This window comes from Tiliqua scincoides, chromosome 3 (assembly GCF_035046505.1).
Source record: "Tiliqua scincoides isolate rTilSci1 chromosome 3, rTilSci1.hap2, whole genome shotgun sequence".
Classification (NCBI taxonomy): Eukaryota; Metazoa; Chordata; class Lepidosauria; order Squamata; family Scincidae; genus Tiliqua; species Tiliqua scincoides.
Genome location: NC_089823.1, coordinates 174875490 through 174889412, shown reverse-complemented (window position 1 = coordinate 174889412; position 13923 = coordinate 174875490). Strand labels below are relative to the sequence as shown.

Sequence of the window (13923 nt, the reverse complement as noted above, 5' to 3'; positions counted from 1 at the left end):
CTGCTTGTATTTCCAGGATGATCAGTTTGGCTTGGTTCATATAATTTTAGAAGTTTCTATGACAAGTATTTTAAAGAAACAGTTTCCAATTCTTTCAGAACAGACGCAAACATTATGCTGTCTGACCTGACTGGTAGTTGGTTTATCAGGTGGGTCCTTGTGAATAACCATCTGGTAACGTTTATAGACCTGGTAAGACTCCTGAAATGTGGCTTTGAATTGGGAACTTGGTGGAGATGATCTCACCAGCCTCACCTTCCAAAAAATTAAAGATATTTGTTATTGCAACAATAGTCATTACAGAACTAGAAGTCATCACCAGAAATTGCAGTAAAACAGAACATTTACCCACATACTAGACTATCAGTTTTTAAACAAGCATTCCCTTTCATGCATTTTAGCTCAAAAACTACATAGCAAATTGATGAGGATTGTGAATTTCTGCTCCGCTAAATCAATTTTTCAGACGTGGAATAGAAGTCTAGTTTAGTTTCAAGTCACTGATCTACAAATGCAATGCCCTTAATACTTTGAAAAATCAGTAATACAAAATCAGTTTAGAATTAATCATGCAGCTTTTCAGGCACATCTAATAAAAGCTACTGAGATGTAAATTCAAATATATCTCTCTTGAAATGACAAACAAGTTTAACTATACAAAGCTGACACCCAGGAAAACTTTAGGATTTACAGTAAATCAATTTTTCATCCTAGAATTTGGTACTTTCCCATACATCAGATTTTCATATTGGCTTTAACTCTTGGCTAAACAACCAAAGCACTGTTTATTACACATGATCAGCTAAAAGCATAGCTGAGATTTAGTTTAAGAAAAATTTGAAGGGTTATGTAGAATTAAATTCTATTAGCAAACCACCTCTATGTTTGGGTATGTTTTAAAATTAAAGTCATCTCCTATTTCACGGCTGCAACACAGTATGCCACAATTCCCTAGACACTATCTGAAATGTAAGAAAGAGCTTTAGTCTAAGAGATGCTTGCTTTTGATCTGTGATTGCAGCAATGCTATGCTGAATGACACCCAGAAAACATTAACTTCTAAATGTAGCACTATGTTCTTCAGTTTCACTACTGATTTTCTTCTGTTAAGGATCATGAACTTTGAAGCTGCCTCATAGTTGTGTCAAGGGGAAAAAAAACCTATCTAATTTGAATCAGGCATTGGCTAGAGATCCCATCTTACCTAAAACCAAGTAAACACACTGTTCAGGCAGGTGCTACACTAAACAGAGTCTGAGTCACAATGGCACTGCAATTATAAATCAGCACAACAAAGCCAGAGGTCATGTTAGAGAGCAATCAAGAGCCTGAGTCAAATGTCCCCCTAGGTCAAAGGCAAGCTAAAACAAGAGCAAGGGTGGGTCAGGCACAGGAGCCAGCACATGGTAAGGCAAATGTTTCAAAAAGAAGTGTGGCAAGGGCAACATTCCAAGAAGGAATGTAAAAGATCAAGAAAAAACTGGGGAATAGGCACAAACAGCATCCAGAAGGTACAGAGTCACAGCCAGCAAGACTACACTGACCAGGAAAAGCCATTGAATCTAAAGATTAAGGAAAAGAGCTCTCTGACCATGCAGAACTTTGGGGCAACAGCTATGGAAAGTTCACTTGCAATGACTGTGTACAAAACATTCTCAACACAGCTCAATCTGTGTCAAGGCAAAGGGGTGGTGATTACAGAAGATTCCCAAGGTCATTAACCCAGCGTTTGCTCAAGCATTTGCTGTCCAAATACTTCACCCAACAAGGAGATGAAAAAAAAGGTTGTTCCAGCCAAAAATTAGACTCTAAAGCAGCATTTCTCAAAGATGTTCCTAGGAGTCCTGGGGCTCGCTGACACCCCTTCATGAGCTCCATGAACTAACAAATAGCAGCCATCTGCCCCCTGCCCAGTTTGCACTGATACCCTGGAGCTCCCCAAGGCTCCATCAAGTACTGGCAGGGTGCCCCATGACTCCATTTGGGAGAGTCAGGGGCTCCAGATACCAAAATGCTGGGAACCACTGCTCTAAAGAAGTAGCAAATGCTGCAGGCGTCCTTTCTTTCAGACACATAGGAAAGGAGGCAGAAGGGACAGCTCATCTCTAAGGGCTCAAAACTACTTTCCAAGGAGAGTAGTCCAGAGTCCCCAGAACCAACTGAAAATATATAGGCTCAACTATATAAAGCTCAAAATATATAGGCTCAAGACAACTAGCGGTTGTCTTGTAAATGTCTCAGAACATTGTTCAAGAACAACATAAAGAAAAAAATTATCAGCATGTGATGGGTGTTTTGTAGCAAGAATTTTAGTACTAGAAAAACTTGCGTCTTAAAAATATTTAGAACCACCTAAAATTGTCTATGCATGCAACTATAACCAAGTCTAGTACTAGTTCTCATCCAATTGATAAGCATTTTAGAACAAGCTCCTCTTTAATCATTTTTAAAATTTATATATTTTATATCAAAAAGTATGCCAAAAGTCTAACATTAAATGTTTCACACTGCTATTTTTGTTGTTAGATGCATTACCATTCAGATAGATCCATAGCACCCTCTTGTGGTTCTGCAAAGAACACCTTCACTGAAATTTTGCACCCTCTCACAAAATTGCCTGAACACAATACAGTTTCCAAACACAAACAGATTTCAAAGCCTTTGCTAATGCCAGTAATTTATCTTTTCTTGTCCAATAGAACTTTTTTCACATCTGATCACAATTTGAGCTTAAAGTTAACAGCAACACTAGACTAATTTGACAGCTTTATTTATATTGCTTGACAGAGAATTTATCAATACCTCTAACTGGTGCACAGCTTCAGAAGGTAAGGAGGCAAAAATGAAGTCTTCAATTGATTTGGGCTGATTTGTTTTAGGCTTAGAATTCTGACCAAGTAAAATCTCTGCTTCAAGTGTAGGGGCTTGTGCCTGGTTCTGAAGGTTTCTCTGCAGTTTTAGTTCCCTCCGGATGTCCTTGGCTTTACGACAGGGTGGTTTATTCAGATCAGCTCCTTTGCCTAGAATCAATGCACACATCCTCAATAAGGAAAACACTGTGCTATATAAGCAGTTACACTCACTCATCTTTATCCTTTTAAGTTTTCTAACCTGAAGGGAAAAAAATATCATAAACAAAGGCACCATGTGTTTTGGTGAAGTTCTAGCTATACTTGATGACTGGGGGTGATACTCTGGGCTTGTTATGCAAAGTGATGAGCTGCACAACTATCCAAATGATTTAAAAACAAAACAATACATATTGTCAAAGATATTTGTGAAGGACTAGGAGGAGGAAGGAGTAGCATAATAACCAAGTTAACATGGCATAATTTATTGTTTTAACATATTTTGCTTAATTTTACTGGAAGCCACACTGTGGTATTTACAAAAAAAAAAAATCAAGATCACAAAATAACATAAACAACATTTCAAACCAAAAAGACTATAGAACTAGAAAAGTCCAAAGAACTTGATCACTTTAAACTTCTTCAGACTAGCTAACACATAGGAAAATTCTTCATAATGATAGCACATAGAAGTGAAAATACCAAGGAAACTGTATTCCAAAGGTAGCTTTTACCAAGGACTTCAAACTAGCAGCCACAATGTTCTAAACAATGGTAAAGTATCACAACAGCATATAAATGCAGAGCAATCTACATCTTTATCCATTGGCTTGAGACCTAGCAAATAAAATCTGAAGCACAAAGTATCGCAGCATCTTGAAGACCAACAAGTTTTTGCCCTGAAAAGGATTATGGTCCACTTCATCAGATGCACCAAGCAAACAGAGAGAAATAAAGGTGCAGCGGGCCCTCAGTATCCGCAGGGCATCTGTTTCAGGAAACCCCATGGATACCAAATTCGGTGGATAGTGAAATCCAAAGGGGGGGGGGCGCTCTGGCAAACCAGAAATTTCTTTCAGAAGTGAAGAGGAGGCCTTCTGAGGCATGGAGAGGTTGCGCACTTGTCATTTTCTTATATTGGCACTTACCTGGTTTAGGAACTGCATGACCAACTTTAGCCGATTCCAATGGCTTGCTGGAGTTGGTGTTAGCTTTTTCATTACATGATTCCATATGCCTGGAGTCCACAGTTATTTCTCCTTTTCTTCCTTCCTCTTCACTTTCCACTTGCTCTTTATGATCCGTATAGAGAGGTGCCAATTCATCCTGACTGGCGTTTGGTTCATCTTTTGACAAAAAACTGCAGCCATCAGTGTCTTCTAGGTGGGAATCCATGGGTTCCACTGTAAATGTTAGTAATGAGAACAAATCATCAGCACAGGAAAAAGGATAGTTGGAGTATCCTGATGCAGTACAACTACTACTTTAATACAGATGATCTCACAATAGTTTTTATTTAATCAAAGTTTTGAAAAAGTGATTGGTAAAAACAGCGGCCTGGTAAACATTCAATTTTAAGCCTTTTCTGATCAATGCTGCATATATGCAACAGGGATATAAAGTGTGTACCCCTGTGGGCTGGGCAGAAATGGGTTACTCAAATGAATGGGGATCAAAAATGGGGAAGGGAACAGGGTAGTGGCACCACTGGAACTCACCTGGGGGCTGCACAAGGCTTCTGGGGGCCACATCAGCCTCCCATGTCTTCAGAAGGCCTCGCAGATGCAACCGGAAAGTCTCTTCCGGTTTCAGTTTGCATCTGAGACTTCTGGTCACATCCGGAAGCTGTTCAGAGGCTGGAAAAGGCCTGTGGGGAGGGCTGAAGACCTCCCCTGGCCTCAGAACACCTCCCAAATGTGATGGAAGTTGCAGACATGAACCAGAAATGGCTTCCGGTCACATAAGGGAGACTACGAGTTGGGCCTCAGCATCCACAGATGCTCAAATCTGTGAATGCCAAGCCTGTGGATAAGGAGGGCCCACTGTAAATAGTTATGTGCTCTATACATACTAAGTGAGCAGAAACTATATGGAGTGTCAAATTCAGATTCACCTCCTGGTCAGGCAGGACTTCACCACAAGGACTCTGGGCTACTCCATGGCAATGAGGTACCCCTGGTACCATGCTCACCTCACTCAGCTTGGATTTGCCACCTCACTCAGCAGCAGACATGTCTTTCACCTTTGTGAGAGCATGGCCATGTCCGCATGGCCTGTGGCCATCCAACTTCCAGATGCCAACACAGCAAAGGGATGCAGGGCCACTGAGAGAGGGAAGATCAAGCCAAGCCCACATGGTCCAGTAGTGGAAAGGGAAGGTCAGAGTCTATGGAGAAAGGAGCAGTCCCCATGCTTACAGGCTGCTGGGGGTGGGACCAGGTGGGGCCAGGGTAGGGACCTGGGAAGCCTATGTAAATCAGCCTGAGGCCTGTGATAAGGAGGCCAGAGGAACAGCTTACTGCAGGGTTGGGCTCAGAGACTATTTCTGGCTGCCAAAATCCTACCCCAACTCAGATCACTGAAGGAGGCACACTGGGCTTTGTCAAGAAGGAAGACAGCTGGAGCAACCCACTTCCCACATCATTTTGAAGCCCCCCCCCCTTAAGCACTCTTGTCCCTTCCCAGGCTCCACCCTGGGAGCAAGACCAGCAACCAAGTCTCCTTGAGGGAGACCCCACCTAAGAGGGACCTCCCTTTGGGGCGCAGTAAAGGCCTGCCTACCCTGGCTAAGGAGCAGCCTTACATGGAGCAAAAGAAGCCTCCTTCCTACAGAGTACGGCATGATTCAATTTTTTTATAATGCATCATTTTACTAGATCATGCTGAGTATATGACAAACTTAATATTCATAGGATAACATTCATTGGTAATTGATAAAGACAACTATGGCACTGTATAATTTACACACTAGAGATCAATTCTAGCTGTAAAACACCTAAAAGGATTTTTCCTACAGATCCCAAAAGTAAAATTTTAGAAGTTTTTTTTTTTACCTTCATCATCCTTTTTAGAAATCTCTCCTTTGGTCAAGAATTTTACCACCTTCTTTAGAACCTTCTTATGTGATTTAGAAGGATGAAAATTTAAAGCCCGACATCTAACAAAGGAAACAAGAACATAGTTAAGGTATATTCCAATTAATACACTATATCAAGTCCACATTTGATGTATGATTTTTCAACTGTCATCTAGTCCAGCCTGCATGAACCAGTTCAGGAATTTAACATCACACAATAGATGGTTCCGACTCTTGACATTTCTGCAAGATGCTAGAGAATAGACAATTTAAAATATTTTCAGTGTGGTGGGTTACATAGCAAGTATTACCTATTTAAATTAAATAAAATCACTTTAGTCAAATGTATAGTTTAGCACTCCAGTATTAGACAATCACACAGACTGCCACTGAGTAATTTCAGTGGCCTATATTTTATTTATTTATTTTTCACATTTTTATACCACCCTTCCTCCAAAGAGCTCAGGGTGGTGTACACAGCTGCTCCCCTCCTTTTGTCTTCACAACAACCCTGTGAGGTAGGTGAAGCTGAGAAAAAGTGACTGGCCCAAGGTAACCCAGATTCTATAGTTTCCTGTAGCATTTTTCAGCATACAGGTGGGGCCTATTTATCCGCAGTAGTTCCGTTCCCTGACTCGGCGCGATTAACAAAACATGCGTTGTGCTAAATTCCATAGAGTTACGCAAATATACTGCAGCCGGACACTTCCGGATGGGAGGAAACCAAGGAAGCTGTCATCAATCCCCTCCCCTCCACACTCAGCCCTCCCCGTTGCCAGCTGTCCTGCTGAGCTTTTAAGAGTCCAGCCCTATGCGTTTCTACTCAGAAGTAAGCCCCATTGTAGTCAATGTAGTTACTCCCAGAAAAGTGTGGAGAGGATTGTAGGCAATATCTCATGCTTTGCTTGGTGGGAAGGCTTGCTTGTGTAGGTGATTGCCTGCAAAAAGGGGGGGGGTTGCTTGTGTCAGTGATTTCGTGCACCATCTCAATGGGGGGGGGGATTTGGCAAACACTCCCTGGGTTTTTTAAAGCAATCCCCTCTGTTGCTACCACACCTGCGTGCTTGCGTTTGAGAGAGAGAGAGAGAGAGAGAGAGAGAGCGCTCCACCTTGCTGCACGTGTTCTGGCTACAGAGATTTTCGGTCCCCCCTTCAGCCTCTTTGCTGGCTCAGGGGCTCCAGGAGTGTTACTGTTCCTTTGCAAGGAGAACCTCTTCCAGGGCTATTTCCCTGCCTGGGCGAGGCAGAGCCTTTTTGCAGTGTTTTGGGCTGCCTGGAAATGGAGTGAGACACCAGCGCAGGCAAAGGAGGCAAAGGCGTGTGCGACTTTCAGTTCCCCCACCCCATTGTTGAGACAAATTGGCAGATAAAAAATCCGTGGATAAATAGGCTGCACCTGTACAACGTTCTCTAGGATACTCTAGCTGCATAACTTAAGGAACCATATAAGTATAGGGTTCTCATTCTCTTAACTTGCTGGATCATAAATATTATTAAAACTTACACAGTAACACTGCAGTCTAGATTATGACAGGAAGACAATGATATAGTCAGTCCTACAAGTAATCGTCATGACAGAAGTCTTTTAAATTGATCTTCTTTGCATGTATCCATGAATAATGCTACCATTCAAGAACTGTTCTTAAAGAGAAGGTGCAACAAATGCTTACCTTATTGTATACTGAGGACAACATGTTTCATTCATAACAGGCTTATAAACGTATTTCCCACTCCTACAAATTAAAACAAGTTGATTTTTTAAAATTTTTTAATGAATTCGTAGAATATGCTTAGAATGTGCTATAAACACTATACTGTGTACTTCAGTGAAATAAAACAGTTAGCTGTAACTAAACAATTCATTTTCAGTTTGCTAAAATGCAACAATTCCAAAAAGGCATCTCTATCACAAGCTTATCAACATAGGAATTCTTCAGGAAGTTTCCAGCTGCATGGATGGATGCATGAATAGATGCAGCTGGAAACTTATTTTAAAGATTTGGATCCTGTCAAATGACCTCCAAGTCAGCTGACAATGACTACTAGGAAAAGAACATGTTAACGCTTTTATCTGCTATTCCTGCGTCTGTAGTCTTTACACAGCCAGCAAGAAGCCCAATGGAAGTAGGGCCCTGCCCCAAGAAGCATGCTGCTAAGCAGGAACAGATGCAACTGTCAGTATGAAACATGTCAGCAGGGGATAGTGTTTCTCCTTACACAGTACCAGATGGAACACCATTTTTCACTCATGTCTGCGGTGTGTTGGGTATGTCACATTAATGCCTCTCCCCAGCTCTCTGGCACTTTTGTCACCACAACCTAAATACTGAATATATTCACACAGGAAGCAAAATTCTACTCAAGTCCAGAGGTTCTGCGTCTCTCTAACCAGACATTAAAGTCAAAACATTTCTTTATCCAGTTATCCCAGATTAATAAAATGTACCTGCTGGTTTTTTGTTTTAAAGTGAAAATTAATAATTCTACAATAAATTGGTTGGTTGGCAACCTTCAGTCTTGAAAGACTATGGTATAAGCCTACAGCACCCGGTATTCCCAGGCAGTCTCCCATCCAAGTACTAACCAGGCCTGACCCTGCTTAGCTTCAGAGATCAGACAAGATGGGGCATGTGCAGGGTAACAGTTGCTGCTACAATAAATTATTGGTTCTGATAAAAGACTTTATAAAAGGAAACAATTTCTCCCTCACTCCCAAATAAAAAAAAAGCTTTCTGAGCATATTCAAGTTATAGCTAGTTTATATGCAACACTGAAGCAGGATATGACAGCATGTGACTATGCACTTCCTTCTCCATGGCAGTAAACTCAGAGGTGACACTTGGAGATCTTATCCAAGATTGCACATTTCCTAAGGGCCAAACTACATGTTGCATTTTAAACGGAGAGAATGGAACAGGCCACAGGGATTCATTTAAGGATCACTCCAATTCTTTGCAAAATGAATTGGCAATCAATCTCTCTACAGTCTTAATACAAGGTGATTGTTGTGACCTTTAATGTTCTAAATTGTTTAAGGCAATTAAGTTCTAAATTAAGGCAATGGTTCCAAACTTTTTTGACAAGTGACTCCCTTGACCTACTAGGCCCCTGGGCACAGCTCCCCATGAGGGCTACAAACCAATACATCGTATTGGGTGGCAGGTTTTTTGTGAAGATTCAGTGGCTCCCCTGGTTGCTTTCCATGGATTTCAAGGGAGCCGCAGCTCATAGTTTGGGAAACACTGCCTTAAGGCCTTCCTCCTTCCATATGTGCCTCTCCATATGCCTAAAAAGTTCAGTGGGTATTCAACAGAATTGGACCTTCTCAATGATGGCACCAACCTTGTGGAACGTCCTTCCTGTGGAGGTCAGGCTGGCCTCAATATACTTTCAGGAGAATGTAAAGACCTAACTTTTTGGAAGAGGTATGCTCAGTTATGATGGCAGGGTGACTTAACTCTGGCTTTCCAGCTGAAGCATTTGGTTTTGTATGGTATTGCTTCATTAATTAGCTCATGTTTTGATTGATCATAGTTTGGTTCATCTTGCTGTACGCTGAGGTAGGTTAACTTGATAAGGAAGAAAAGCAGGATGGAAGTGCTTTAAAATAAATCCTTCCTCCTAACACAGCTATTTTCAATCACTGTGCTATGACACATAGGTGTGACATGAATGGTCCGAGGGTGTCCTACAGTAGTTTAGGAGAGTGTCATTTATTAGTAGGGTCACTGGGGAATGTGAGCCTCCAACCAGCAGTGCTGTGTGCCTTGTTAATTGTCAAAAAACTGATTGTGTGCCTTGACCATTTTAGTGCTTTCTTGGTGTGCCATGAGATGAAAAAGACTGAAAATCACTACTCTAACAGCACATTTTCAGAATTAATCTCCCTTTCCTGCCTTAACTACAGTCAAGGATGGAGGGGCACAGATGCAAAAGTTAAACGTTTATCTGGAGTAAATAGTTCCCACAGAGATGGAGCCCATGATCTTCCTCAAGGTGCGATTCCAATTGTAGAACCAGCAGCCAACTTGCCATTTACTTCAAACCCAGAATGTATCAGGTTTCTAAGAGGTGGAGTCACAATTTCAATAGCCTCCAACAGTCCAAACCTATGCATGTCTACTCAGAAGTAAGGCCCATTGTCAATGGGGCTTACTCCTCAGTAAGTGCAGGAAGGGTTGCAGCCAGAAGTGTCAAAACACTTAAAGCTATCATTTTGTCTCAAAATAGGAAGTTGTGGTTCCAAGGATTGTTGCTCACTTGCAGAGTCCATGTACAAGGTCTCAGATCCATCCCTGGCAAACATGGCTGGCAAGGCTTGGAAAAACTTCAAGGAGTTGCTTATCTGTCTGAATAGGCAGGACTGAGCTACATGGACCAATGACTTAACTCTGCATAAGCCAGTTCTGTACATTTGAAGACCACAAGTGTGCTAATAAAACAGACAATTTATCACGCCTCTAATCACCATTGCCGATAACAATTTTGAAAGAAAGAAAAGTGATGAAGGTTGGGAGGCCAAAACTGAAACGGTGCAAGTCTGCTGGAATCACTGGAGATACTCTGCTGGAATCACTGAAGATAATGTCCATTGCATTTTTTCCACGGTCCAATCAGAAGTTTATGAAAACAGAAAAACACCATTTTTTAAAATTTAAAATGAGACACAGGGCCCAAGCCTATCCAACTTTCCAGTGCTGATGCAACCGTGCCAATGGGGCATGTGCAGCATCCTGGAGCAGGGGAGAAGTCACAGAGGTCCCCTCAAAATAAGGGAATGTTTTTTCCCTTACCTTAGGACTGCAATGTGGCTGCACTGGTGCGGGAAAGGATTGGGCTCAGTCATTTAGATTTCACAAAACACAATTATTATTTGAATTCTGGATCATATTAAGCCAACAGTGTCCAGGGGACATATCTTACCTTCGCCATCCTCTATCTATAAGATCTTGATAATCTTGAACAGTCATTGAATGAGCCCACATGCCTGGCAAAAGAAGTTCATAAGAAGATACTGAAAATTTTTTCTTCTAATAATGAGAACTAAAGCAATCTCTATGAAAAGCTACAATCAGTGCAATCACCGCCATTTCTTTGAAACAAGGCCATTTCTTTGAAACAAGCACTTCAGAAAATACTCTTGAAAACAGACTATAGTTTAAAGTTTTTTGCAATTGCTTTTTTAAATGAAAATCACTCAATACTTCTTTCTATGTTCACTCAGGGCCCAGTCCTCTGCTGTCCACCCTGTGGTACAGCAGTGCCAAGATGTCCACTTTTGTATCCTGCTGGGCAGGAGAAGCATCCAGAGGTCTTCAGGGACCTACAAGGTCTACAAGGGAACACTGGCTCCCATGTACTGCTCCATGGGTCTACTCGGAGCTGTACCAGCAAATCGCTGGGGCAGATCTGAGTAATCTGTATCAGGCTTTTAAGCACTGGGCAGGGGATAGGATTCGGTGGCAGCCTCTGCCATTGTCTCTGCCAATCTCCCGGTCTGAACTGTCCTGAGGGCCACCCTTCTCCTACCAAGAAAACCCCTACCTCGCCTTCCCCCTGTCCAGGAACAGCTTCCCGCTGAATGGCAGAGTACTCATCACTGGTGGACATCTGGCATCCTCCCACCAGCATGGAGATGTGCCAACTGGAGTTGGCCTCCCCACCAGTGCCTCTCTCTTCCCAGACACCGCAGTGTGCCTTATGGCATGTTTGTATTAATTGTTGCCTGGTCAGTGCATGCATGAACAGCACTGCCTGGGTAGAGAATTGGGCTGCCCATTTCCCAAGATCCTGGCATGTTTATTCTCAGACTCACAATCTCACTCACTATGCCTCTTAGCCGTATTGCCTCTTAGCCTTCTCTGAGGTTTCCTCAATGCTCATCGACTTCACTTAAACTTCAATAATTACTCCAAAGGCAACACCCAAACCAAACCCTCCCCATTCACTCTGGACATACGCTCCACTGTACTCCTTAGCATGCCCCATTCTCTCCCCATTATCTTGGTCAACTTCTTCCATTAGGCCACAGTGATTCAGCAATACCATCCATCCTAGATTTTCATTCACTCACAGGAAAAGCCTTGCTGGTAAACCATAGCTCTAAGAAGTCCAGCATCCAGTTTCCCAGAGCAGCTAACTGGATCACTCTGGGAAACCCACAAGCAGGACATAAAATGCAATAGGCCTCCTCTGCAATTATCTCTACAGTAACTGGAATTCAGAGATATACTACAATTAACAAGCAGTAATTCCCCTCCTCAATGAATAACTCCTTTTAAAACTACTGATCATCAACACTTAATATAAAGTTTTACCCTGCTTTTTCTCTTTACAACAAAGGGCCCAAAGTGGCCAACTATAAAATTATTTAAAGTTAGTAAGTACAATAATTTAACAGCAGCAATATAAAACCACAGACCAAGCAGTCAGAAAAGCAGAGCAAATTAAAAATGCTTTCAGATGACATCAGAAGGCTAACAGGACAGGTTCACTTTGTAATTCAACAGGGAGGGATTTCTACAATTCTAGCACTGCTACAGAGAAGAACTCACTTCTCCACTGTCAGTGTCTCAAATCCTTTATACCTGTGGTCTTCACTTTTTTGTGCCATGACCCCAATAGATAAATAAATGAATTATGAGACCGGGGGGCCTACCATTAAACCTGTCCCTGCCCCATCACTATCCACTCCCACACCTGTTATGCCCTCCCAGCACTGTTCACTGTAAATATTCTTATTAGAGAGAGCAGAAAAAGTTACAATGAAGCCTGACACTAGTGAAAGCATTTTAGCACCATTGCTAAGAACCTGAGCTGGACTGGAACATTATTTCCTAGTACCTGAAGGGGTACACCAGATACTTTCCCCTTTCCCTGGTGCTGCTTTTCACCTATTTAAGTCTTCAACCTATTTTGTTCCTGTAAGTTGCCACAACCCTTTAACTGAGGCTTTGCAATTCCACTGGGGTCCCCAACCCCAAGGTGAAGAGCACTGCTTTATACAAACAACTTCTCCCCTGCCTTTCAACCCACCCACCCAAATCAGAGCCCCAGGCCCCCTGAATTCCTTCATCAGTCCTTGTTATCACAACAAGCACTCCTTGACAGCATTCGGGTGGGCAGCCCAAAAAACACATGGGAATATATGGAGAAAGGAGGAGAGATGAAGAGGGTTTTGTAATCAGGCTGTGTCTTTTAAATCCCCTCTATTTCCTCCAGTCTTGGGGGAAAAGGGATCATGTCACGGAGGGATGTGTGACCTGCATTTAATCTGGCTGAAGCGACCTACATCCAGGGTGGCCAGATGTCACCAGGACAAAAGAGGACAAGGCACCCCAAAATGTAGGACACCAAGCAAAATGTAGGATATCACAAAATAAAAGCTAAAAACACTCACACACTTATCTCATGTGGTTAGTTTAAACACCATATTATTAAACTGAAGACTACATGACATACTTTATTAGTTATAAGCAGACTTTGTGCCACCTGCTCCCATGGGAAAGGAGGGCATTTAAGTTTTTCCAGGACACTATGCTTAAAAAAGAGGACAGGTCCTGGAAAAAGAGGACACTGGTCACCCAGCCTGCACCCAAAGCAACCCAGATCCCCAAGGAAGGCCCAGCCTGGGGACCTGCTACGTGGGTGCAATGGGGGGGGGGGCTCAGCCAGCCTGCAGGAACTGTGGCCAGTAGTTTCAGGCTGCAATCCTATCCACGCTTACTGGAGAGGAAGCCCCAATGACTATGATGGGGCTTACTCTCGAGTAGACCTGCAGAGGCAGGCTTGGGCTCTCAGAGCGCACAGGGGAAGCCCCCGCCCCCGCCTCGACCCAGCCCCGCACCGTGGGAGAAGTTGCCGGCGTCGCTCTTGCAGTAGCCGCAGCGGTAGCCGCCCTCTCCCCCGAAGTACTCCACGATCGTTGCGGAACTTCCCCCCATCGCCGCCATCTTTGCCGGCCGGCCGGCTCCGAACAGCGCCGCGCTCCCACAAGCC

The 13923-nt window shown here is 42.9% G+C and overlaps 1 protein-coding gene across 5 annotated transcripts in view; it reads right to left on the bottom strand.

Moving 5' to 3' along the window:
• The window catches only part of ATE1 (arginyltransferase 1), an 85376-nt gene that overhangs the window by 67709 nt on the left and 3744 nt on the right, over positions 1–13923 (bottom strand). For 2 of the 5 annotated variants that reach the window (XM_066621142.1, XM_066621146.1), the window contains exons 2-7: positions 10849–10912; positions 7596–7658; positions 5903–6006; positions 3998–4252; positions 2803–3020; positions 127–255 (exon numbers count right to left, since the gene is read on the bottom strand). In XM_066621142.1, the coding sequence (XP_066477239.1) occupies positions 127–255; positions 2803–3020; positions 3998–4252; positions 5903–6006; positions 7596–7658; positions 10849–10912 (833 nt within the window). Of the gene's footprint in view, positions 1–126; positions 256–2802; positions 3021–3997; positions 4253–5902; positions 6007–7595; positions 7659–10848; positions 10913–13771; positions 13916–13923 lie in introns of those variants that run through there. The other 3 variants (XM_066621144.1, XM_066621145.1, XM_066621143.1) reach the window with 3 other exon arrangements.